The 26,448-nt window shown below is 34.3% G+C and overlaps 1 protein-coding gene across 3 annotated transcripts in view; it reads right to left on the minus strand.

The window, feature by feature from the left end:
- Btl (fibroblast growth factor receptor) overlaps positions 1–26,448 on the minus strand; it is an 88,048-nt gene that overhangs the window by 46,531 nt on the left and 15,069 nt on the right. For 2 of the 3 annotated variants that reach the window (XM_073077444.1, XM_073077447.1), the window contains exons 2-3: positions 20,534–20,585; positions 601–752 (exon numbers count right to left, since the gene is read on the minus strand). In XM_073077444.1, the coding sequence (XP_072933545.1) occupies positions 601–712 (112 nt within the window). In that variant the 5' untranslated portion in view covers positions 713–752; positions 20,534–20,585. The remainder of the gene's footprint in view (positions 1–600; positions 753–20,533; positions 20,586–26,448) is intronic. The other variant, XM_073077445.1, reaches the window with a different exon arrangement.

Raw genomic sequence — 26,448 nt, forward strand, 5'->3', positions numbered from 1 at the left:
CCCATTGTTAGGTTTAGGATATAGGATTTTGATGTCCTAATACTCAAATTTAGCAATGTCTGCATACTTAGAAGAATGAAGGACTTCCTCAGTCAGACTTCAATTTACAAATACGTCCGGTACATGATTTGAAAATATTTTAGATTATATGTACTTAAATACGTCCTTCTTTGAATAAGAAATTGAAAAAAAAAACTTCATTTTAATGTAGGTACTTAACATGTTTTTGCAGGGTACGCTTTGTGTCTGTTATCTGTATGCATTTTGCCTTTACGAAGGTCTATGCATGTCCATGATAGGATATTTCCGGTATTTTTTGGCAGTTTTTGATAAAAAATCTATGTGTTAGCTTTTTGAACCCGTCAAGTGTGTATGTTTTTAGGTCGCATCTTAAAGGAATTCTGGAACATGGAATAGGTACTGTATGACGTTATAAAAAAAATACATAAATATTACTTCTTGTCTTACAAATCTTCTAGTGAGATTCAGAAGACAGTGATATAGTCTCTAGATAGTCAATTAACCATATTTGATTAATGTTGCAATGATTATTTGGTTTCCATAGCATTTAATATTAAATTTTAAAGAAAAAAAACTTACCCAAAACAATGTCTCTGAACGCATTGTCTCTGGCTGAAGCAACGCTCGCCAAAACAAGTACCAATGTGACAGCGATTGGCATTTCGCGCCAAAACGCAACGGCGCGCGTCATGTTTCACGACTCAACTCCTCTTATTGGGATCCATTAGTTTCTGGAACAATGAAATAAAGTTTTGAAATTCTATACTTTCAGTTCTGTAAAGTCGTGTTTAGATCTCGAAAGCTGAATCGTGGAGAAATATCAAGTAAGTACAAAAGTACACAAATCACAGTTGTCTCAAAGTAATCAATCCATCAAGATTGCAATTATCGAGTTTCGAACTCATATTGATAATTAACATAAAATCACTAAACTCGGAATAGTTATATTACATATTTACCAGTAAGTATATTTTTGACAATAAAATTCGGATGAGTACTTTTCAAAATTATATCTACAGACAGATATCCTATCGAAGAGACAGAACATATTTTAAACATATTGTATAAATAAAAAAATATATTTTGAGACTACTGAGAGACGGCCATTTCATTTATTCCTATCGATGAATGTTGTTTATGGTTTCATAACATAAAATTATTTTAATCTGTGGAATTCCGTTTTTTTCTTTTTATTTCGATCTAGCACAAATCCATGATCCCAAAACTGATTAGTGGACATTTATTGCACAGATAAAATATATTTTAAATCCAGATCTACAAGAAAATGTAAACATGCGAATTTATTTACAAATATTATAAAATAGTAAAATAAAATTTTATTACCGCTAATACTCATTAATCATATACTAACACTTTAACAAAATATGTATTACGAACATTAAAATGAAATTCGCAAATGATTCAGCAAACTAAGTAGGACATTTATTTTTGTACTGAACTCATATAAACTTGTATTTTTCGTCTCAAATATTTGACACGCGCTTATTAAATGTTTGTTGAAACAACTTTCCAGCGGAACATCTGTAACAATTTCCGAAAATAGACCTACTTACATACATGGGCAATAAAATCTAATACGTAATGCATAGCGTTGCAATGCAAAGCTGTTCCTTTAATATACAGGGTGCATGAAAAGTAATAAATGTCAAAATGTATTCCCTTTACTGCCCGCTTGAGAATTTGAAATAAATTATTCTCTTCTGCTTGGCCAATTTTTAAGACGGAAACATTGTTAAAAGTAATAAAAGTAAGATAGAAGATGAGCTGCACAGCAGAATGGCCACTATACTGGTCTGCCAGGATCCTGTTTCCAAACCTTAGCATGGCTAATATTTATATGATCGATAAATGTGTTACATCTGGGCCATTATGTATGTCTATATCTATGGCAATCGAGATAAATGAAATCCTGGTGTGAAGTTACATGAGCGGCTGTCAACTGTTCCATTGCTGGGCTTCGATCTTGTCTCAGAGTGAGAATGATTTAGACTTTAGGCCAGCACGCTGACTAAAAGCAGATTGTTAGTAGTTTACTAATACCTACACTAATGAATGTAAATATTTTTACCATTCGCTTATTACCCGACTGCCAAGGAAGGGTTATTGTTACATTTTTATTCATACAAAAATTTAGTTGTTTAATGGAAAATATAGAAAAATCTTTCCTAATGGCAAATTTATTTTCATCAAAGTATACGTTGGCCGTAAAACCATCAGTTGTTGACGACGTCCGTCGATTAATTTACGGCTTTAATGTATTGTCATTAAGATCGAATTTGTAAGTGGGTTTCGCTATAAAAACGACAGATTTAAAGAAGTCCGCATTAGCTGGGCCGAGGAAATTTTTAATGCATTTTATGCATTGAGTAATTTTAGATATAATTTTCTCGCTCGATCAGTTGGTACTCGGCCGAATGCCGAGGTCGTTGGCACCGTATAAAATTAAACATTAAAATAAACAAGCATATAAAATAACTGGAGATTTGATTCACCGGTGAACGGTGAGAAGGGGTTGATATTATAAATAATCTCGGTGTCATGTTCGTTTAATGAAGGAATTTTCATTATTGTGCTTTCGGGCCCTCACGCTCATGACATCCGGAGATGAGGTGACAAATATTTTAATTACTTTTAATATAAAATTATTTTATGTGGAAGAACAGGCAACAGCCATTTGTTGGAGGGATGTTTAATAAAATCAATCTATTAATAAATTTACAGTGCGAAAAGTCTAAAGTACGAGGTAACCCATTCAAAATTCACAGGAAGGGAAAGAGAAGCTTTTCAGGGCTAATACCTAACGACTAGTATACTAGTATACGTATATGGAACCCCTTTTAAATATTTCTTAATTTACCAATTTCGACAAATAACTACAAGGCGAACATACTGCATAATAATTATGATTTATTCCGAAATCCTCAAAATATGATGTAGCAAATTATTCTTGATTAAAATTACTGCAGATTATTGTGGTTACCTTACAATCGAACTACTAAAAGTTTTATCTTTAACATAACTATCATTTTACTATAGTTAAGACTTACATTTAGTTGAAAATTTAATGTTTCATAATTTCTTCCTTTCTTTATGTCTCACTTTTTCTCAGACCTCATTTAGTTTCCTCAATAATTTTCTACACTGGGCATCTGGAGTTTTGTTTATGACCGACATGTTTTTTACTTTCCATAAACTATATCGTATGGTTTTAAATCTAGGTAAATTACCAGCTACAGATTTTTAATAAATATGGTATAGAATTATAACTTTCTTGTCGACCTTTTGTATGTCAACTTAAATATGTGAATGAATATCGAAATTAGGCTTGGATGTACCCATCATATTATTATGTACTTTGTTTAAGAGTAATTGAACATTTCTGTTAGCGCTTGGCTTTGACTCTACTTTTTTAATTTTGTGCAAATTACTTTAAAATATCAGTATAAACAGTAATATATGATTACTTTTAAGTCGGTAGAACACCGCCACACCTAGCAGCCGTTGAACTCAAAATAAAACTTTATTTCATTCTAATTTCTTGCGATGAATTTTAATTGACACAGACAAGAAAAGGACAACCGAAACGAATTTTAATGTACCATAAAATTTTAGTCATTCGTTTCAGGATGTATCTAATTCTTAACAGCTAATAGTTCCTTTTCAACCTTACGAGTTTCATGCATCTTCTTAATATCATGATGACGTTGATTACAAGAGGCGCTAATAAAACCCCCTGAGAAACACCAAACACAAATAGATGCAACTTTATGAGTTTTACGACGCTTCATAAATATAAATAGATTAGTCATATAAAAGACACGTCAGAAAGTTTTTTAACGGCTAACTCTGTTTAATGTTAGTTTTCATTAAACCATATAACACGTGCCTGTAGGTCGTATATCATGGTGAAGGGTTGGCAGCCATATTTAAAAATGGATACATCAAGCAGTTTGAGGGTTAGATTACTTTTTATTGTTACACCCTCGTACTGAAATAGACCTTTCAACGGTTTGTTTCGGGTGATTTATTCTTAACACGACAATAATTTAATCGTCGGTATATAAATAATTTATAAATTGACAATGACAGACTTTGCTTTCATACTTTAAAAAGTTCTTTACACATGGTAAAGTTTAAACGTGTTAAGAAAATCTACAGAAATGAACGTTCTCTAAAATGGTCTCAAAGTTGAGGAGTTTCCTCTTCGGATTCTGAGTACGGGTTCCTTACCCGTACTCAGCAGTAAAGTTTCAATTAATTTTACAGACATACACTATCAATAAGCATAGTATCCAGTTGGTCATGCTCAATTCATATTGTCACATAGATGAGAACAAATGCTCAGAAATTATTTCTGAAGCTTAGAAACACCATTATAAAAATATTAAGCTCTATATTTTTGCTATATTATGCTGACTTATATTTACTATTGAATTAAGAAAAATTTTGTCTTATTTACTTCAGTTTATTACAACATTTGCTTTTTTAATTTAGTTTAGGTTTAATTTAATCGCACCTGTTAAAATATAGGATCTTGAAATACTTTAAATATTAAAATCTTATTTTCTTAGACACATCTTTATTTCTTTAATTATTTGACAAGAAGAAAAACCAAAGAATAAGAACACACCAAAGAGTTTCGTAACCTACGATGATACTTTTTCGATCATCGTAGATTACTACTATTTTTTTACAAAAATGAAAATTATAATATTTGCTTATTTTCAACAGTACCTATATTGTAAATTAGTTATAATTAAAAGTTATATTTTATAAAAAGAACTAAACAGTTGAACCGTTATTGTAAGTAATACCATGATCGGCGTTATGTTAAGATGTATGTTTTAGTAAAACATAAACAGTTATATAATACGTCGCCGCCGACACCAGATGGCGTGTGCCGCGGTTTTTACGTGAATATTAGTAAACAGTGTTTTACGTTCATGTACAGAGTGATCACAAACTTTAAGAATTCTAAATACTTCGTTATTTTGAATAAATGTATTTTTTTATTCAATTTTAATTTATTTTATAGGTATATTTAATAACTCCTTTATAATCCTTTATACTTTTAACTCTTAAATATTTATCAATCCAGCAATAGCAGGTATGATTACTAATAGTATAATATAATACGCGTAATATAATATAATACGTCTATTGAAAATAAAAAAACAAAAATTGTATGCTTTAGTATCACTTCAAATAGTATTTAAGCATTTATGTATTAACAAACTTAACCATTACCCACTTACATACACTTTCATAATAGGTTTTAATATAATTTGCAAAAAAAAACTAGTTCAATGTCCTTACTCATTCTAGCCACCGATTGTGGTCTTAAACGTTTGTTTCATTGTTTGTATTCAACAAACGTTTAACGGAACGTGCGATTCGGAACTAGTGCACCAAAATAAACAGTCAATTATAGCTGCATTCGATTTAACCGCAACCGAATAAATGCTTACCGCATTAGTAGAAGCAACCGCATTACACGAGATAATAAACATTGGCACGACCGCAAATGATTTGACAGACGCGTGCGATACGTGCACGTGTTGAGGGCTTAACACTTGACAACTGGTCATTAAACTGCATATTATATTCATATATTCAATGAGAGTACATCTCTTTATGTTTATATTGTAGTGACGTCGCCACAACCCTGTTCAGCGCTGCAGTGTTCTGGTATGAAATATGTGGCAACGAAGAAAATATTGTAATTATGACGCATCCTAACAATATCTTTGAGGGCAGCCAGCGAGACAGACAGTTTTTTTCTGTAAGACTCCAACCCTATGTTTAGAGATGATTGAAGAAGTTTAAAAGAGTGGCCGATTGCCATTGAATATTTGAAAAAAAATACTTAGATCTGGATTTGAAACCAATGTACACTCACGTAAGGACACTACAGTGAAGGATACAATTACGTACGAAGGAAGAATACAATAATTTCGTCGTGTCACGGCAAATTCGTCTAAAACATTCGAATTCAAGACAATTACAATGTAAAAGAAGGTGGTAGAACCTTTTGTGGTTCGACTCCGGCGGCACCACCGCCACACCTATTTCTACCTAAGAACAGCAGTGTTAGGCGCTGCTGTGTTCCGGCTTGAAGGGTGTGGTAAGGGAGACAGACTTTTCCGAGGCGTTCCAGCTTAGTCCTCAGTGGTAGCGGCTCATCTGTGGCCGACCTCAGGTAGGAATATCTAATCCTATCTGGGGTTGATTACAGATGTCCATGGGTGGCAGTAGCCACTTACCATCAGGTGGACTGCATGCTCGTCTGCTACTCTTATATTATAAAAAAAAAATTACATTGACGAATAAAAATGCAAAAAAATCTTTTTATCACGGCAAGTTCGTCCGAAGCATTCGAATCCAAGACCTTATATTGGCAAATTAAAAATACAATAATTTCGATCTATCGCAGCTAATTCGTCCAAAGCATGTGAATCCAAGACATTTCATCGACGAATGAAGAATACAATAATTTCGTTCTATCACGGCAACTTCGTCAAAGCATTCGAAGTTGGAAACATCCTGTGGGTGAGCGCACGTGCGCGTCACTTCCGCCGCACCTTCCCTCGTAGCCCGTAGCTTAAACAAAGATCGCTTCAGTATACTCCATCTGTATTATTTTGTGCTATAAGTTGTCGAAACGCGATTCGTCGGCGAAATGTCATTTTCTCGATACGTCGAGAATATTCTGGTTTAAACGCGCTTAAATTATGTTGATTGAAATATGATGGTATATTTGTTGTAATCATTTTTAACCAATGTTTGCCTGCCAAGTTCGACATTTGTCAATTTTTCCTACCTGAATTTGTTGATGGGAAAATTTACCATTAAGCCATTTTTCGTAAAAAAAAAATATATCTCTGCTATTGTTTATCTGTAGTACATTAAATATTTTTTTTAATAAATCTACTAATTAGATGTCTTTAAATGCAAAATTTAATATTTGTTCAAGTATCAAGACAACCTACCTTTACCTACATTTTATGGTATTTGCTGCTTAATTTCCTAAAAAACATTAAAGCTGAAACATTAAAGCTAAGTGGACACATTTTCGGTCAGAAAAAAATTATAATATTTTTTTGTATGCAATTTTCTATTTATGTTTATTGTATATTTTTTGCCGAATAAATTATTTTCTTTCTTACTACATGGGAATGTGGATTAAATAATGTTAATATTAAAACCCATAATTTCAATTCATGTGCAGTTTTATTTTACTTTACGTAAAACCATAGGTATAAAGCAGGTGTTATTTTAAAATAAACCTCTCAACGACATTCTAAAACAAAAATAATAAATCTTGAAAAACCACAACGATACTAAAAACACGAAAATAATGTATCGTAAAACATACTAAACAAACATTATTACATTACTTGTAGCTGTATGTAACTTTTCATGTACGAGATCCCACGCAGGACATAAATAACACGCATTCATCTATAAAATGGGACAACAAGACAGACGAGATTGATTTATTTTTAATACATCGCTTGTAAAGGATTAGGCTTGAAGTGGTAAGCACACATGGGTCATTCTACAGACGCTACTGACTATAATTTCTGCATTAATTAAGCTATTTAGGGAATGGAGACGTCACTTGATTTGCAACGCTGAATTATGGTACATTAATTTACTTATGTCTCATTTAGAAGATTGGAAGTGTAGACGAATATGCAGTCCACCTGATGATAAGTAGTCACTGCCGCCTATCAACATTGGAAGGTGGTAGAACCCTTTGTGGTTCGACGCCGGCGGCACCACCGCCACATCTATTTCTGTCTTCCAGCTTAGACCTCAGGGGTAGCGATGCATCTGTGGCCAACCTCAGGTAGAAATCTAATCTTATCTGGGGATAGGCGGCAGTAGCCATTTACCATCGAGTGGACTGCAAGCTCGTCTGCTACTCCTATATTATAAAAAAATCTATAAGTAACTCCATATAGAACAGGGACTCTACCTAAATCCGATCACAGATGCCTAATGCATTGCCACTCCTTAGAGCTAAGATGGTTATGTGTAAGTTAGCCAGCTTCACGCTAGCAATTGGTGTGGATAATATCTCCCCGGTCGAACAATTTATTTCACTTTCCTAATTCAGTGTCTCAAAAGTTCCATAATGCTCATGTCACACTAGATCTACCTGGTTTATAATAAATGGTACCTATTATAATTATCATATTATGCTATGGAGTTTCTATCGCCGTTTATACTCTACAGAAAATAACGTTTGGAAACAATGTCATTGTTAAGTATCTGTGTATATTATTTTAATTATCATCGTGACAAACAAGCTTTTAAAATAACTTTACAATTTACAAGTATGACGTATGTTCAGTTACTTAAATCGAAAGTCAAGGGCCTAACAGCCTAAGGGCCTGAACCACATTGCCCCAGAAGAAATAAAACGTCTTGTGATAAGAATACGTCGTTTTAATAAGTGGGAACTCTAGTACAACGAAATGAAATTAGCTTCTGTAGTTAACACTTAGGGTGGTAACACACGAGCGAAAGTGAGCTAAAATACAAGTAAAGGTCAGCTAAGATACGAGCGAGAGTGAGTTTTTTTTTTATAATATAGGAGTAGCAGACGAGCATGCAGTCCACCTGATGGTAAGTGGCTACTGCCACCCATGGACATCTTCAATCAACCCCAGATAGGATTAGATATTCCTACCTAAGGTTGGCCACAGATGCGCCGCTACCCCTGAGGACTAAGCTGGAACGCCCCGGAAAAGTCTGTCTCCCTTACCACACCCTTCAAACCGGAACACAGCAGCGCCTAACACTGCTGTTATTAGGTAGAAATAGGTGTGGCGGTGGTGCCGCCGAACCACAAAGGGTTCTACCACCTTCAAAACACACGAGTTAATACACAGCAGTTCATCAACAGCTGAATATCGCTCGTAGTTGCTGACGACTGGCGGCGGTAGTCGGCGGCTGCCGCGAACAACAGGGGGCCTACCACCATCAAAAACCGTCATAGTTCAGTAAAGTTTTATTTCCTACTTAAAACAGTAAAATATTCCGTCATACACAGTTAAACAAACTTAAACCCTTATTCATTTTTCGCTTATCCATTGTATAAAAGCAACTAAAATTGTCATATTTTGCTTAAAAAGTTAAATTTCGTGCAAAAAAAGGAAAAGTATGATTAAAATAATATTGTTTTAAGAGATGGTAGCAACCCCCCAGGCCGCAATAGTCGACCACGATCGTTGTCTAATACCTCTTGACGTCTTGACTCGAGTTGGTTCTCGATCACTGACGACAGACGGCAACAGTCAGCAACAATTGTCGCTTATAGTCGGCGAAGCCCATCGGCATGAGCTGTCGCTCGTACTTAGCTCGCGTACTCCCATGACTATTAGTAAATTCTGACGTCACAAACATGATTGTAGAATGCACAAAGATTAAATTATTAGCTACCTAATATTGGATCTTCGCAAAACTACTTCATCTTATTATTTCAAACGTAATAATATAACTACATAAAACGTTTTGGGCTGTTGTGAATAATTCGTTGTTTTCTACGAAATTAGCGATTACTCACCCCAAACAATCATTATTTATTGCTTGCTGGGAATGGTCTGGTTGTACGAATATTGTTCATGACTTCTTGAAAGGAGCTTACATTGAATGTTGTATTTCTTTGTCAATTTAGGCATACGAAGTGTGGTAAAAATAAAACGTAAGATGTACATTCTTATGGTTTATTTGCGACCATCGATACATATATTCCTGTATTAAGTATAATAAATAAAGCTTTCTACGCTTATAGCCTCACGAAAGGATTATTCATGTGCCATGGGTAACCACAAAGACCAATACACAACATGTCCAGAACAGAAATCTTTTTCACCATTTATTTCTAGCCGGGGATAGAACCTGGAACTGATTCCATGCCATACCGGTGTGGTGACGCGCCATACCGCACCATAAAAGCAGCTGTGTTCTTGTTTATAGAGTGTGATGACGCAAAAATAGAAATTCTAGACGTTTTAGAGTTACAAGAACAAGCCTACTGTCTCATTTCGAGTAGTTACAGGTGTCCATAACCTTAAGTATTAATATAACATCAGCTGGACTACACGCTTCTACTACTTTGTTACACTGTAGGTAATTTGACTGGCGAGGCACTGTAGAGCACCTTCAACACGTTTAATACATGCGAATTTTTGAAACGTACTCCGTATTTAGTAAAACATCCTATCAAAATATTCCAAATTTATAAGACTTAAGACTAAAAAATATTCGAAGCCCTTGAAACTAATTTGACTAAACAACGACGATCATTAACCTTTATTACCTACCTGTACGTTTACACTATAAAACTTCCTATACACAATGTCGGTTTGAAAAATCAGTACCTATCCGCCATTATCGGGTCATAATTCTGGCTTGTTTCTATTTGGGCTAAGATTTTGCAGAGCGCACCGACGGACAGAAACCAGCGGTAAGGAGCATTTACTCATACGAGTAAACTCGTCTGATGGAATATCATTCTCAAAGCTCCACTAAAGCAGGGATTATGTAATAGCCTGTAATAGTTAATACACTGACTATATAAAGAACGGTTGATAGGATAAGGATGGGCTTCCCAATTTTCTGTTTCTCTATTTAACATATGTAAATATATTATGTATTTCCTCACAAGTAACACTTAACACAAATTAAATACCTTAACCATTAGATTTTGAGACGAGAATGTACCTATTCGTGGGATGGTAAGGGCTTAAGGGGTGGATGACTGAAAAATAAAGTATCAAATATCCAATTCAAAGATGTGAACCATTTAAGTTACAGTTATATTTCGACAACTATATTTATTTAAAAATTAATAGTCAGATAACACTTATTCGGAAAACATTTACAAGTTCAATCAAGCATGTCATATCTTACTAACTCATATCGTCTTAGTACTCGCTCCAGTATACACTACGAAGTAAACGCAGCACGGACCGGTGTACACAATCTACAGAAATAGCACGTTGCGTTAAAGATTTGACCGATCGCGTACGTACACAGAATTAGATTGTCGGATAGATAGCGAACGCGGATAGATTGCCAATAGATTGATAGCCGCTATTTTTCTTCGCTAAAACTAAAATATAAGATTGTAATGGTTCTACTGTAATATCTCCAGCACTATTTATTTCTATATTATAACAAAAATGTTACAGTTTCTAGTTCAAAACTCGTCTTCATTATCACCGTCAACTTATTGTTTCGGTATATATAAAAATAATGAAGAATAAGTAAGGTTTAGGTAATAGTCCACCATACTGGCCAAGTACTGATTAATAGTTATTTGCAGTTACTGTTATTAATAGTTATTTACAGCTCAACCACAACTTTTTATAGAACTCCTAAGTGTAATGTAAATAGCTTATTAACTCATAGTGTATTTCTTCATTATGAAAACATAATTACAGTAATCAATTTCTAATACGCACAAAACATGAATAAATCCGAGCTATGTTCAACGTATTTAGGAATCTTAGTATCATCATCAACCCATTACTGTCCCACTGCTGGGCACGGGTCTCCTCTCATAATGAGAACGATTAGGCCATAGTCCACCGCGCTGGCCAAGTGCGTATTGGTAGACTTCACATACCTTTAAGATTTTTTTTATATAAATCTCCCAGGTATGCAGGTTTCCTTCACCGTTTTTAGCAAGTGATAATTAATTTCTAATACGCACATAATTTTGAAAAATCAGAGGTGCGATTTGAACCTCGGACCCTTCGATCGAGAGGCCGAGTTTCTTAACCTATAGCCTAGTATCACTGCTTTTATGAGAAACCGAATCTTAGTATGAGAAACCGAAATTCATATTTACTACACTTTTATGGTGATGTAACAGTTTAGTTGCGTTTATAAAATATTTTATAGCAATTTAATTTTTTCTTATAGTTAATGTAACAGTTAACACAATAGCAATAATACGATCTTTGTACTCAACTAAATACACCCCTATATCACACTAAAACATATTCCCACATTACAAAATAACGCAAAAACCCACATTATAACGTTAATACCCTATTCAAAATGACATAAAGCATTGTTATTTGGCTTTATTGGGCAAAAAAACTTTACACTAAACGGATAAATATTGGAAACTTCCTGAGGGTATCTCCCCACTTCGCCCACTTCGCCTATTATCGCCTTGTATTGCATTTAAACTTTTATAAATGGAACATATATTAAGAAAATGACAAAAATAACTATCATTTTATTTTAATGGTTAAACTCGCTTTTATCTGTGAATTATATTTGAACATAATAATAATATATTACAAATATGTATATCATAATTTATTAGGAAATGTTTTACCCGTGTCAATTGTAAGGGTATATTTTCATCAAAGAGATTATATTGTACTTTATTATATAGTATATATATGTATGTATATGTTCTATTGTATAGAATAAGATTTCATAGAATGGATTGTCAGAGAAAATAAATAATGGAGTTGTTTTTCAATCTTTTATTATATAAAATAGTATTTCAGGAATAATGAGCTTACACAATGAAGGGTCTATTTATTATTTATTGATATGATTTGAAAAAAAATATCACCTTTTTCACGATGCCCATAAAATATCCTTTAAAACATTCGGAAGTAAAAGCTAATTATACATTCATGAAACTTTCTTATTCCACAGGCCCTTTGGAAATGTGGACTTGACGGTCATACAAATGAACTAAAATGTTTTTTGTTACCTAACTACAATGAGAAAAGCATATGCTACTACAAAAATATATAAAGCTTATTAAAATTTTTTTAATTAGAATATGTATTTTGTTGGTTTCCGACTAACGCGGTATGCTAATATCAATTTGCATACAAAGGATCAAAATTTTACAATATGTATTATAATGAAAGGGTCAAATGTCCATCTTTTGTTGGTAAAACATCCGATAAGTTGATTATTAATAACGTGCGTAAGCCGATTTCTCTTTAATAAATAGGGGAATCCTAAGTCCTTGGTCCTTAATCTCCCCTAGAAGTCGACCTATTGTCCGAACAATTTGTAAATGGATAAGTAGCATCAGATTTACTAGTGACGTCACAAACTAAACAATTCCTAGTATCGATAAATATACTAATATAGAGTTCGCAGAAAGTTTATAAATATGAGGTGTAGAGAACTATGATACAGGCACCAATAACGTATGATGATCAATAAATAGAAATTTTATCGTGCCAAGTAATATCGTTTTCGGAGAATAGTGGAATTAAATCGTTTACGGCTATAATAAGTAAATTTATATTTTATGAAAACACATTTAATGCTGCATCGTAAGCGCTTGCGGCAATTTCCTCTGATTTGTGCCAGAAAATAAAAAACCGAAACTCCATCGATTCGGCTAGAAGCGCTTGCAAGCCTACACAAACCAAATTAAACATCCAACTACACGTTTCAGTTTGTAACGCTTGTTAATGTTTGGCATTATTCGTTCTGTTAATTTCATTAAATATTTAACGTGGTATTTTTTTAAGTCTAGTCCATACAAATAGACAAGTAGACCAAAATCACAATCATTTTTTTTTTTTTTTATCATGCAAATAAACTCGGGGCTTACAAAATGGCAGTTATTTTGAAATTATAAACAAACATATTTACATTCATAAATAAACTATGAGATACTTTGCAATTTAACGATCTCAGTATTTACATACAATTTGATATTTTATAAATGGCTGATTCGAGACTATAATCTACGAGTATAAGGCCTACTTGATAATGGACATAAATTATTATTCGGCTACGAGTTATTACATCCATTGTAGTAACTTAAAAACAATTTACCATAATCATTTAATCCATTATTTATATATCCATTAAATACGTTTACTAATCATGTAAATATGTAAAATACTAAAAGCGTTAAGTTTTTTGCGTAAAGGTATAATAAGTATTATGTATTTATTCCTTCTTCCAGTATTTTCTTTGCATAGATTTAAATGAGCACAATATTATTTGATGCAATGTCAGTGTATGATATGTTGGTCCATGTCCAGCGTCTTACGTCTTTATTTCTGATTTATCCTAGCAACATGATTACGTTGCATTCGTCCTATTAATAAGTTTGTAAGACAGAATAAATTATTTAGCTTACTTTAGTCAAAGATGATGATGTTAATGATTGTTTTAGGTAGGACTATTGTTTCAATTAGAATCCTTCCTGAAATAGACCACGAATACATTGCAAACCCTTTGTTCTAGTAGTCCTTTATATATGTCATCTACCCTTTAAATACAACAGCGCTTAACATTGTTATAAAACAGATATTAGTGTAGTGCTGCCACGGTTTGAACCACAAGTTTTATCTTCAAATTTCCATTTATCGATAACTCAAGTGCATCACTACTGACCTGCGCGGGCGCAGGAATCGTTATTCAATTGGGCACGCCGCGGCCCATAACGGTCGCTACTATGTGTTACGTGATATGAATTACGTTTTGTGTCCCCGTGTGACAGTTGATGGCAATTGTCGAATACTTTGACGATTTAGTTCGTACTTCGAATTGTGATTAGGCCTCTCAAACAAGTAAGAGATTGTACAACTGTGATGAAATCACTGCCATCAAATTGTGTCTATTAACAGCAGTGTAAGCCACACCTATTTCTACCTAATAACAGCACTGTTAGGCGCTGCTGTATTCCGTTTCGAAGGGTGTGGTAAGAGTGACAGACTTTTCCGAGGCGTACCAGCTAGGTCCTCAGGGGTAGCGGCGCATCATTGGCCGACCTCAAGTAGGAATATCTAACCCTACTGCTGCCCATGGACATCTGTAATCAATCCTCTGGGGTTGATTACAGATGTCCATGGGCGGCAGTAGCCACTTACCATCAGGTGGACTGCATGCTCGTCCGCTACTCCTATATTATAAAAAAAGCGCTGCTTGTGTTATATTGTCTTATAGGTGTAGTAAAGAAGACATACTATACCCAAGACGTTCTAAGTTAGGAGAAGACAGGCTACGGCAACCCTCAGATACGACTCTTATTATACCTTGAGTGGATCTTATATCAATATCAATGAAGGGCAGCAGTGGCCATACATAGGTCCATAAAAGAAATCACTACTTAAAAGAGACGTTCTACTTTTGTCTTTACACGTAGCCAACTTATTTATGATTTTCGAAATTACTACTGTCCCATTTTAAATAGATGTACTGCAGTGGTCACTTGACTTCAAATAATTTGATTATTCCTTCATATACGTTATAACTTTATAACGTAAGTAAAAACAGACCACTTCAAAAATAATAACTTAATTGGATTGTTATATGATATTCCGATTCGTATAATTTGACAAACATTCGTCAACGTTGCCCACACATCGCAAATCCGTCCTCACTTCGCGAAGCAATTTATTCCTACTAAATTACTCCTTATGTCAGGTAATTACGAATTAAACGAGTTTATCCACGCTGTTACGCTGTCGGCGAGTCGATAAATATGTAGTGATTTGTCGAGACAACATCCCTAAATATATTGAGATAGGTTTAAAGATGGCGTTCCTGTATATTATGCATTCGTTAGTGCTTCAATCGGTACCATTAGTATGTGTTTTTACGTTTTTTATAAAAATGACTGTTTTTGTATTTGTTTACGTATACGGAATGTATCAGAACTGATTGTAAATTTATGGGAAATACGTAAAGAAATACAAAAACAGTATTTTTTTTTTAAATGTAAAATCTCATACTAAGAGTACTTACTAGTAGTAGGACTCTTACGTTTTATTTATTCTAATCTGTCATGTTACCCGTATCATTTTCTGTTTTATACATTACATGTCGTGTTACATAAGACAAACTTGATTAAATAAAAGGTAATAGAACTAGTATGGATCGGCCGGGGAGGTACCACCACCACACCCATTTCTACAGTAAAGCTTTAGGTGGAATAAGGGTTTGGGTGGAAGGTTGTAAATATTGGCTGCCTTACAAAAGAAGCAGCAATCTTTGTTACCTAAGCGTTTGCCTTGCCTTTTACTTTTAAAACCTCTGTTTTATGTAGAATTGGTTACAGATTTTCATGGCCAGCAGATTCCACTTACCATAGTAGCCTGCTAGCTCGTTTGCTACTCCCATCTTATGTAATATACAAAATATTTATATGAGACTTTACGTCATTACGTGATTGAAATTTTACTTTCGTGGCGCCAAAAAATACATAAAATTTGAATTACGTTACTCCTAATACTAATAATCACTAGCACATAATATTTGCTGTATGGATTCTATAATATACGGATCAACATTCCACAACGATACAAAAATATCGCTAAAAATAAACCACTCCAGAAAATATGCATTACTGACCATTAGCGATAGATTGGTACCATCACTGCCAAGCCAATACTAGTTACTCAGATATACGGCCGAAATACTTCATAAAATCAGTATTAATATTATATAATAGTATCAGCTAGTACTAACTCTACTGTGGTTTGTTAAGATTATCGAAATAGAATATTATTTTTAATGAACTATTTTCCTTAACTATGTTTAACGAGAATACCAAAAATACTATCCTACTTTTAACCCAGCAATAACGAATGTAGCCGGTAAATTTAATACATTGTAAAAATTTTAAGTGTCTATCTGTTACGGTTTAAGCGGAAGAGCCCTGTGACAGACGGACAGACGGACAGACAGCGGAGTCTTAGTAATAGGGTTCCGTTTTTACCCTTTGGGTACGGAACCCTAAAAACTATGCAGAAAGAGGACATATTATGGAGATTTTTTTATATACCCGGACCTTCAAACAATTTTAGGAAATTGTCACTGATACAAATAAGACAAGATCTTGGATTGAATATACGCGGACAAACTGATTTTTACTATATTAGTTGAGGCATTAATAGGCAGTAATGATAGCACTAAAAGTTCACTTCAATTAGACCAAGGCGGTAATGAGCTCGCATAAAATTTATATCAAAGAGATTCAGTGATGTATGTTTTTCGATACTATCATTTCATACCTCGAAATAGTTGCAAGGTCATGATCATGAAGCATGTTATGTTACATACGATAAGTTCGTATCTTAGGGATGTAATACAAAAAAAATGTTAAGTTCTGTACAATATAGAAAGAAAGACGTTTTCTACACTCACTGTCCACTTTGATTCCCTGTGTCGTGGGTGCCAAACCCAAAACAGTACCCTTACCATGAGTTTTCAAAACATCCCACAATTTTATGTGACGTTTACTCAATCCATTATTCTGTTCCGTGTGCTTCAGTAGACTGAGTTAACGTAACAATAATAAGTACTCAAGTCTTTTTGACTGCCTCACATGTTCGCAAAAAAGAGAGACAAAACATAAAGCGCCATTTTGTCAATTTAGACATTTAATGTTACGTTACTGTCACTATAGTTCTGATACAATCCGCTAGGGGCGCTGATTGGAATTTGTATAGGCAAATACGTAAACAAATACCAAAACAGTCATATTTGTCAAAACGTAAAAACTCATGGTACGGGGTAAGGATACAGACATCCAAATTCATCATTCAGATGTCTGTCTGGCCGGAGATCGAACCCGGCACCCCTTTAGCAAATTGAAAATTGGATCAACGGTGTGGGATGACTTATTAATGTTCATAAAATTCTATTCGACAAAGCTAAATAATCCTGTCATACGAAAACTAAAAATGTGATAAACCACCACCTAATGTGACACCTTTGACAAACGTTTAGCTAGACCCCAGTTTAATTCAGAGATAAAATCTTGAAGTATAATCGCTATTTTCGAAAACTAATGCATTCGTTAGTGACAGGCTTAATGGGGATAATATTTTACGGCCAACAACAATACCTAGTACCTACCTACGCTGATTTGATCGTATCAGAGTAAATGGCGCCAAGATTGGCATAGATTTACTGTTTGGAGACAGTAGGCAAAACTAACATACCAAGACCGAGTAGGATAGTATCTAGATTTGACTTAAAAAAAACTCCAAGCGTAATTATGTAGTTCGGTCATTAGTGTTTGTAACTGATGAAAATTTCTTGTGTATTCAATTTCGTGGATGCACAGCCTTGCGTCTAGATAATAGAAGTTAATATTAAAAAAAAGGAAATAATGTAACTATCTATAAAAGTTAATAAAATTTAAAGGTTTGCCTAAGATTAACGTGTAATTAAGATTTTCTTAACTTATATACTTACTTTGCACGATTATTTTTACTCTTTTATATTATGTATGTTAAAGCAGTGATAGCCTAGTTATTAAAATTCGGCATCTTAATCAGAAGATACGAGTTTCGAAACCCACCTATGATTTTTACATACATATCCTACCTCGATATATAAAGTAAGAACTCTCTGAAACACAGGCTCATATATAATAATTTAAGAAGTATGATAAATTCAATATGACATCACCCAATTTGGTCCTCAAGAGGAGGAATAGATTAGGATACTGTTGTTTATACGATTGTTGTTACCAGCCTACACTACACCTATTGCTGAATTATAGTGATGTGCTCCTTTATTCTAGATTTAAGGCTCTTGATACTCTAATACGAGGTATTTTAATTTAATTTTATAACAGTGTCAAAATATTATTGACCAGGTTAAAGGCCAAAATAAAAAATTACTACATAATTTTCTATTTTCTAATTTGCACATCTTTTGTTTTTGAAGCAGATACCCACTATGAAACTTTGTATTTGGCTTTCTGGATAAAAATAATGAAACACTTATTTCACTGTTTTTGGAAATTCTACTTCAGCCTTTTTAGTGCAGTCGGCTTTTTGATTTTTTAATTAAATTACTTGGATAACTCGGCGAATGATCAGAATCGTGTTAAAACATTCGATCGCGGAGTTCCCTTGAAAATAAATGCAGTTTTCACAATGTAAACTAAGATCGAGTGTTTTGCTAAGAACCGATTTTCGTTTCTAAATATAATTCTGACGCGATTCCGCGTACACCAGATTTTGACCTTCCCTGATTTACTGCCAGAACAGACTTTTCTTAACGTATCTATGGGAATATGCATAATAGTTACTTAGCAATATTTTTACTTACACATTTTAGTGATATAAATAACAATAATATAAAGGGATAGAATTATGCGCGACAGCGTATCAAATTAATGGCGGCAAATTGTCTAAATTTATTATCCGACTTCGAATGGTATAGTCCGCGTAAAACTGCTAGTCCGCTCTGAGTATAGAAATGAATCGCGTCGCCATAGCAAATTGTATGATTAAACCTGCTCGCAACAACTTCAGAGCGGACTAGCAGTTTGGCGCGAACTATTTTTTTTTCATGTGTATGTACTTACATATATATGTAGTATATGTATTTATTGTTCTTTGTTACGCCCTACAGCCGTTACGGCTTGACTTATTTTAACATACGAGTACTTATTTATTTGTTTTATTTTATTTTATTTAGCTTTGTCTAAATTTTGGGTATAATACAAACTAAATAAATAAATTTATCTTCAAAGCTCATTGAATAACTAAAATGAAATAAGAATAGAATTAGCAAAACGAGCATCTGATGACAAAATTTTCAATATTCTAGATATTGAAACTCCGTTACGGTCTACAAATCAGTACCCTTACCATGAGTATTCAAAACATCTCATAATTTTACGTTACGTTTATTCAATCCATTATTCTGTTCCGTTTGCTTCAGTAGACTGAGGAAACGTAACAATAAGTAAGTGTCTAAGTCTTTTTGTCTGCCTCACATGTTCGCAAAAAAGAGAGACAACATAAAGCGCCATTTTGTCAATTTAGACATTTAATGTTACGTTATAGCGCTGATTGGAATTTGTAGGGGTAAATACGTAAACAAATACCAAAACAGTCATATTTGTAAGAACGTAAAAACTTATGGTAAGGGTATAGAACGCTTAACACGGCTGTTGAAAGCAAAAAGATGTTTCATTGGTTCCTCGTAACATGAACCTTTAATGAAGTATCAAAAAATGAAAAACCTAAACCGAATACCTACTCATTCCTACATTCCCGGTTCAAATCGTTTCCCACTTGCCATACTCAAATTATATAAATAAAAACATAGATTCCGGCGGTCAAACAAAAATAAACTCCAAACGGATATCCCAGGCGCTTAGCTAAGTTTTATTACTACATCAGAGAGTTTGGTTAAAAAATATTTTACGCGACCACACATCGCATTGGGTAATGTTAACTATATAAGTACACTCCGGATATGTTAACACATGGCTTATTTTAATGTGTATGAAAAGAAGTTTCTATGTACATAATTACATACGTCGAAATATGGGCTGTAGGAAATTTCACGAACATGTCTTATGTTCGTTTAACTTAACATGTCTTATGTTTGCATGGAATGTTTTGAAAATACCTATTACAGGTAAAGAGAGGTAAAAGTGAAATTTGCTAGCGGTGAATGGTATTGCAGTCAAAATAAAGAAAGGAAAATAAAAGAAGCTCACCTAAAAACAAATTACAGGTGGTAGTCAAAGTTGACACTCCTTTGAACAGTACCTGCGGACAAAATAATAAAAAATATGTTATATTGTATTACAAAGTAATTATTATTGCCCCCAACAAATTCCCAGCTTCAGTACCCACATCCAATCGTAGGGATTCAGAATCCCATTATACGATTTTTTTATAATACAGAAGTAGAAAATGAATAAGTCATCTGATGCTAAATGCCTACTACCGCCCATGAACATCTGTAATCAACGCTATATAAGATTACGAGTTCTACCCGATGATCAATTATAAATGCATTGATGACCTGAGGACTAAGTAGGCATACCTCGAATAACTAGACGCTGACCACTTTTATGTCTATCTGTAGACTGTCTGTCTAACGGCTAATTAGATAGAAATTGTTTCCAAATTATCCGAAACCCCTTATATCATACTCAATAATGTAATTTTATAAAACCATAAATTATTATACCTAGCAGTCCAATCCAGGATACAGTCAAACACGAATAAAATTCTCAGAAGGAACCTTTTGTTTACAATTTCTCCGTACTCAAAAACATCCGTTTTTAAAACAGAACAATGACTACCACAAATGATTTATGCAGAAGTTCCATTTACCCCAATTTTTTACAATATCCAGACGCCCATATTCCGCTATATAGGTCGTATGAAAGTAAAAATGCGGTCACACTATGCATGAGAATAAAATATGCATAGTTTTCAATAGCTGTGTCCCACGCTTTTAAAACAGTATCTATAGTGTGGCCTCATCCTTAGTAAATGATCTATCAAATAAACAAAATACTAATATAACACATCCAGTTATTACATTTAATCAAACAACCTTTTCATCTTTAAAATGTTGATATGGAATTTTTATAAGACTTGATGATTTTAAAAATGTTTATACATATAGAAAAAAATCTCTTTGACTCATTTCTTTATCTCTATGTTATTTTCTTTTTGGCCTGAGGCTTACCATCAAAAAATAAGATAATCTTTGAAGAGCGGACTCTACTACTATCTAGTAGTCTGAAGCTGACTATTTTTTTCATATAAATATTTTTTTATAATTTTTAAATCTTCATACCCGAAAAGCTTCTTTCTCCAGATCCCCCAAGTGTGACCTCACCACAACTCTACAAACAATAGGGGCGTTGTATGGACTAATACTCTAGATTGGTTAACTCGAGTCGAGTGGCTCTACTTGATAGACTCTACCATTGTTTATTTTGACTTGTGTAGGCGGACTTTGTTGAATCTTGAATGCGTGATTTAGCCAGTTTAATACTTCGTTAGAAAATTGTAAGTTTATTGTGAGGTTAAACTGAATTTTCATATGATTATGTTACAACGCTAAGGATACAACGCTTAAGGACATAAGCTCACAACGTCAGTGACTCTGTTTTGAAGTGAAGAACGTTAATTTTTGGAAGGTTAAATATAAGACGTTTTCCTTACCTTGATTTAGAGGTAGAGTAGGGAAACATAGGATTACTTATATATTGATAATATATCTTAAATTCTTAATAGTCCCAAAAAGCTGTTAGTTTAATCAATACACATTTACTACTTATTTTTTTAAATATTTAAGTGTCACAAATTCAAAGAAGGATACAAAACACCAATACAGCAACTCGAAACGCCCAATAACTAACAATATACTAATAACTTTAATGTTTTTTTATATAAATATCATAAGTCAAGCGGACTATGTTTATTTATAGTTATTGAACTGGATTTAATAAAAAATTCACATCGTTCGCATCTATTTTTATACCACAACAATTTTTAACAAAGTTTACAATTTCCCTTATTTTCCTTATCTTCGAGCATTCAATCATTACGAATTCTATTCGCTCCCGCATATTTTACGCGCGACACATTTTTTGAGCGGTTCCCAGAAGGCTTATTCTGGATGCATCGCGCAGGCTTCCCCGGGACGCGAGCGTACCGCATCACAATCGTGAGATAACATCTGCGACCAACGTGTCGTGTTCACACCTCAGGGTGTTTATTGTTGCTTGGCAATGATTTGTAGTATACTATAATTTTTACAATAGTATGAATAGGACACGACAACACGAAATTTTGAAATTTGCATGAATTCGTAATTCCTTTCTAAATTTTCATTGTTACGTATCTTCGTGTAAATTTAAGGATAAATTAAAGATTAATTAGTAACTAACGACTGATATATCTTTAAACATTCGATAGATGTAATTTGACATTTGTGTCATCGAAACATGAAGTAGCGAAGAGCGGAATCGAAAACTAATTCGGATTTAATACTTCGTTGGCGAATGTACCTACGGAATTTCCATGTGTCAGCATGAAGCACCATCCTCGTAGGACAGACAATCAATAATATTATAGACCTAGAAAAAAATGGAGGAAAATAAATACAGTCACAATGTGCTAGAAATTGTTCGTACCGTGGTACAGACCACGTACCATCAAGTGTTCCACATAGAAGAACAAATCAAACTTTGCTTCAAAATGACAACACAACAAATATTCATCACAAAATATATTTATTAATAAATGCAGTTTCACGCACAAATGCTATTATTATCCCCAAAATCTATTATTACCCGTGACACGATTATTAAACGACTATTATCGTAATTCTCGCAATGTTCCCGTCCCAATTCCGCACACCAAAACTTAAACACGACCGTCAATCGTTCGTAACGAGACAAGATGCCATTAGCATTCTTCACGTTCATTACGAATTCTCGTAACCCGCTGTGACAGAATTCTTTCGTGTTAATCGAACGGTTTACAGAATAGGGACTCGAATTTACAAATAGCTGTTTGTTTACACGTATGAATTGGCGAACTGATTTTATTTTAGGCCGTATTTTAAGTAAGTTTTTCTTTTTGGATGTAGAGAATGGTCATGCAATTCATCTGATGGTTAGTGGCTACTGCCGCTCATGGCTGTCTTAATCAACCCCAGATAAGATTAAGGTCCGACCTGAGGTCGGCCACAGTTGCGCTGTTACTTCTAAACATTAAGTTGGAAAGGCTTAGATAAGTATGTCTCCCTTACCACAACCGTCAAACTAGAATACAGCAGTGCTTAATACTCTAATAATTAGACAGAAAAAGGTATGGCGGTGATGCCTCTGGAGTCGAAAGAAGGGTTCCACTATGTAGTGTGAATGCTCTCTTTGTCAAAGAATCTGTTATGTCTAGGGCACATGAAATATTATGTTTTATGGATTAAGTGTTAAGTGAAAGTAACTTAAATATGTAGTTATGCAAAACGAATGGAAATAGTGAAACAATACATTTACGTAAACCATTTCTGTACTTCACATGCAAATGTAGAATGTTAAGAATATGAAACGATTCATACACCATACTATACTAACAGCATAGGTGTCAAGGGCATAAATAAGAACAATAAGAAAACCAGGACAGATGGATTCATTATTTGGTCACAAATGGAGATTTTTACACGTAAATAAACTGAATTTGATGGTTTCCACGCAGCGGTAGGACTCTCCGTGGCTCAAGTCCTTCAACATTTCACACCAAGACACCAGTGCCAAGCAACGCTGTTTTCTCTTTTGATTAATGTTATAAAGGGGGCTTTAAGTCCTAGCCCTCGCGGTAGCAACGCAGTTCTGTTATATTCAGAGGTGAGCGTAAAATTCAAAGTAGAAAATTAGTATAAAAACCAAAAATTCCCACTGCTTCAAAATGTATATGTGCCTATTTCTCCCACAATTAAGATGAATCCAACGACAGTACTCATATAATTAAAGCCGTGAAGCCATTGGACCGGAGGGCGTGCGAAAGGGTGAGAGACATAGTGTAGAAATACTTAGTACGAGTACATATGATCGAAAAACGTTACCGTCCGCAGTCGACCAAAAACAGAGCAGAGGGCAGAATTATAAAAGAAAAGAATACAAAGAAATAAGCAAAGATTGACTAAGCAACACCGGAAGTTTATACAATGTTTAATAAGCCCAAGATAATTAAAGGATGCGATTAACAATGCAGTAATGCTAACGGTGCGCACGGCATTGCTAAGACGATTAATATTTCCATCGCGTTGCGTACTGCGTATCCTAGGGCTAGGTAATGACGTAACCATATCAAAATACTAACTGTATTGGGTTCCGGTGGCTTTGTATGGAACTCAATCAATGTATAATAGGCTTTGAAGGTGGTAGAACCTTCTGTGGCTCGACTTCGGCAGCAACACCGCTATACCTATTTCTGCCTATATAATTATATATATTCTGCATAGCACTGGTATGTTCTGGTTTGAACGGTGTGGTAAGGAAATCTTTTCCGAGACATTCCAGCCTATTTCTTAGGGGTAGCGGCGCATCTGTGCCCAACGTCAGGTTATCCCACTCACTACAATATTTCTTGTATATGTACAAAATAATGTTAGTCACGCGTATATTTATACAGCTTCTCAAAATAAAAGTGTTTTCTTATAATAATATGGCGCTCCACGGATTTCTGTTCGGAGTGTCCCAAAGAGTCGGTGCGTCATTGTGGACGGCCAAAGTGAGTCCATTGTACGCGAGTGGACACTTATTAGGATATAGGGTTGTACCACGCTTTATAATTTATTTATATTATTTTAATTTGTGTATTTAACGCCTGAGGACTGAGCTGGAACGCCTCGGGTAAGTATAGCTCCCTTACCTCACGTTTCAAACCGGAACATAGCAGAGCGACATTGCTATTTTTAGGCAGAAATAAGTGTGGTGGTGGTGCCTCCGGAGTCGAACCACAAAGGGCTCTACCACCTTTATTCCACAATTTGGTTGCATAGAAATACTAACTTATGACTTGGCGTAATACATGGGTGGTCCATATAACGTTATGTATAGTTTCTTAATACTTTAATCAATATTAGCTTATATTTTAGTCATGCAGAAATTTTGAAAAATGCATATAAATCTATTTTTTTATTGTAGTGTTTTAATATTTTCATGTCATCAATTTAATTAATGTATCTGAGAATTGAGAAATAGAACTATTTTGAAACCAAGTAAATTACCTACAAATTTAAAATTAGACAACCCTACAGAAACTATTTGTCATCGATTGTGTTTTTAAAAGAAATGATGTAGCACTACCAACTGGGTTAGTAGTGACACTAACTGTTAATAATGAGTGCAATTCTTCACTAAAATCAACAATCTTGAGCCGACCACATCAGAAAATTGATGAGACGAATCTCTATTATACATAGGATGTCGTACATAAAGTAGGCTATTCAAAGTAGTTGCAAGAGCACTCGTATAAAGCTGCCCATGCATTAGCAAATCACCACTCCATAGACAAGAGTTACTTACCTACTTTTTCCAAATTTTAAGTACCAAACGAGCAATTTTAAGTAGCAAAGTCTACCTGAAACCTAGACCTCGCAATCACTTCTCAATAAGATTGAAGTTCTAATTGAAGTCGGTCACAGATGCGTCGACTTCTAAGGACTAAGTTCGGACGTTTTTTATCTATGTCTATCTTACTATTGCTTTAAACTAGAACATAACAAACCTTAACACTATAATAAGGCCAGTAATGCGTGTGTGTGTCCCCTAGTTGAATCCGAAAGAGTTTTGTCACTTTTACATACATTATAATTGAAAGCACACTTAGGGGCTGTTTCAGCTACCTTATAGACCTAACTACCCAACAAAATGTGAGCAAAAACCAAAAAGGCACCAAAAACCAAATCAGAAATCAATCTTGCCCTTCACAATTCCCCACGAAAAAGGGACCATTGTTTCCGAGCTAGCAACACTGTCTTCGAGTCAATGACTTAAGACAACCGGAAGCTTCGATAATATTCCACTAGCCACCACGAATATAGATGATTGACTGCAATAACACTACACGTTGCAGTGTACTCGCTCGCACGTATACCATT

The sequence above is a fragment of the Epargyreus clarus genome, unplaced genomic scaffold (assembly GCF_041222505.1).
Source record: "Epargyreus clarus isolate Ecla_fem2 unplaced genomic scaffold, WU_Ecla_fem_2.2 ptg000010l, whole genome shotgun sequence".
Taxonomy (NCBI): Eukaryota; Metazoa; Arthropoda; class Insecta; order Lepidoptera; family Hesperiidae; genus Epargyreus; species Epargyreus clarus.